The following is a 1,589-nucleotide window of genomic DNA, read 5'->3' as shown; positions in this document are numbered from 1 at the left end:
AACATGATAGAGCAGTTAGAGCGCGATTTAAAGACATGCAAATATTTTTCTCTTCAATGTGATGAATCTGTTGATGCAAGCGATATTGCACAGTTGGCAATGTTCGTTAGAATGGTTTTTGAAGATTTTACTGATAAAGAGGGATTTTTAACTTTGTTACCTCTGAAAACCACAACCAGAGAATCTGACATCCACAATGAGGGGAAAAATGATTTTGTGAAACAAAATGTCCCATTGAAAAAGTTAGTGGTGATAACCACTGATGCTGCACCTGCAATGATAGGGTGTCATTCTGGCTTCATTGCCAATTGTAAAGCAGATCCAGATTTCCCTCCATTATTGAACTACCATTGCATTATACATCAACAGGCAATATGTGCCAAGGTAATGATGTTTGATCATGTGATGACTCCTGTTGTTAAAATTATTAATTCAATTTGTACAGAGACCAAGCGGCACCGAACCTTCAAATTGTTCCTTGAAGAACCATCAGCCGAGTATGGTGACCTTTTACTGCAAACTCAAATCCGACGGCTTAGCAGGGGAAAAATACTGCAAAGATTCCTTTCACTATTGCCAGAAGTCAAAGCTTTTATGGAATCTAGAAATGAAGATACCACACTTATCAAACACTCAATGGTTGCTTGATTTAGATTTTTGGACAGATGTGACAGAAAAATTAAATGTATTGAACTACGAGTTGCAAGGCAAAAACAAGACAATAACCAACATGGTAAGTTCTGTGAAAACATTCAAATCAAAACTTAACCTTTTCATACAGCATGTACAGAAAATAAAGATGCAGCACTTTCCCTCTGTGCTCCAAATCCTTTCAGAAAACAAAGCTGAGGCTGAGCTTCTGGACATAGAAAAATACAGTAGCCTCCTCATGAGGCTTAATCAAGAGTTCAGTGTCAGATTTAGTGATTTTGAGCAACTAGAGCCCTGTGTGATGTTCACTTTAAACCCCTTCACAGAATTGGATGTTAGTGACATTTCAGAGAACATTAGTGTGCGTTTGAACCTTGACTCTGCCACAATGGAAATGGAGACTGTCACACTTCAAAATGACATTGAATTGAAATCAAGGCAATCTGACATTAATTTCTGGAGTTTTGTGGATGCTGAAAAGTTTAAGAACATCCACACAGCTGCATTGAAACTTTTTTCCCTATTTGGCTCTACCTATCTTTGTGACTCATCATTTTCTATTATGAACTTCATAAAATCTAACTTTTGCACATGTCTGACTGACGAACATTTAAATGGCTCCATAAGAGTTGCCCTCTCAAGCTACACCCCAGATTACAAGGGATTAGTGGACACCATGCAGTGTCAAGTCTCTCACTGAAATAATTTGAATGCATTCGCAATCAATACTTGTTCAATTACAGTTCCTGGTGAAATCCCAAATCTAGGTATCTGTTTCATTACAAACACCAAGATTAAAGTCGCTGCAGGGAAGAATCTTCAGCGCCCAGTTTTTTTATTAGTTGAACAAAAACAAAGGAATGTGTACTGCAGGCCTGTTTTACAAAGGCAAGAAAAAGTAGATGGAGAGAAGAATCTTCAGCACCTTTTCAAATTTG

At 37.7% G+C, this 1,589-nt stretch overlaps 1 protein-coding gene across 1 annotated transcript; it reads left to right on the top strand.

Moving 5' to 3' along the window:
• The first annotated feature begins 499 nt into the window (after positions 1-499).
• LOC146857545 (EPM2A-interacting protein 1-like) lies at positions 500-1,351 on the top strand. The gene has a single exon (XM_085647048.1). The coding sequence runs from the start codon at positions 500-502 to the stop codon at positions 1,349-1,351; it is 852 nt and encodes a 283-aa protein (XP_085503174.1).
• Positions 1,352-1,589: the final 238 nt, after the last annotated feature.

The sequence above is a fragment of the Triturus cristatus genome, chromosome 3_2 (genome assembly GCF_964204655.1).
Source record: "Triturus cristatus chromosome 3_2, aTriCri1.1, whole genome shotgun sequence".
Classification (NCBI taxonomy): domain Eukaryota; kingdom Metazoa; phylum Chordata; class Amphibia; order Caudata; family Salamandridae; genus Triturus; species Triturus cristatus.
Note: the sequence above shows the minus strand (reverse complement) of the source record. Positions and strands in the feature narration are given on the sequence as shown.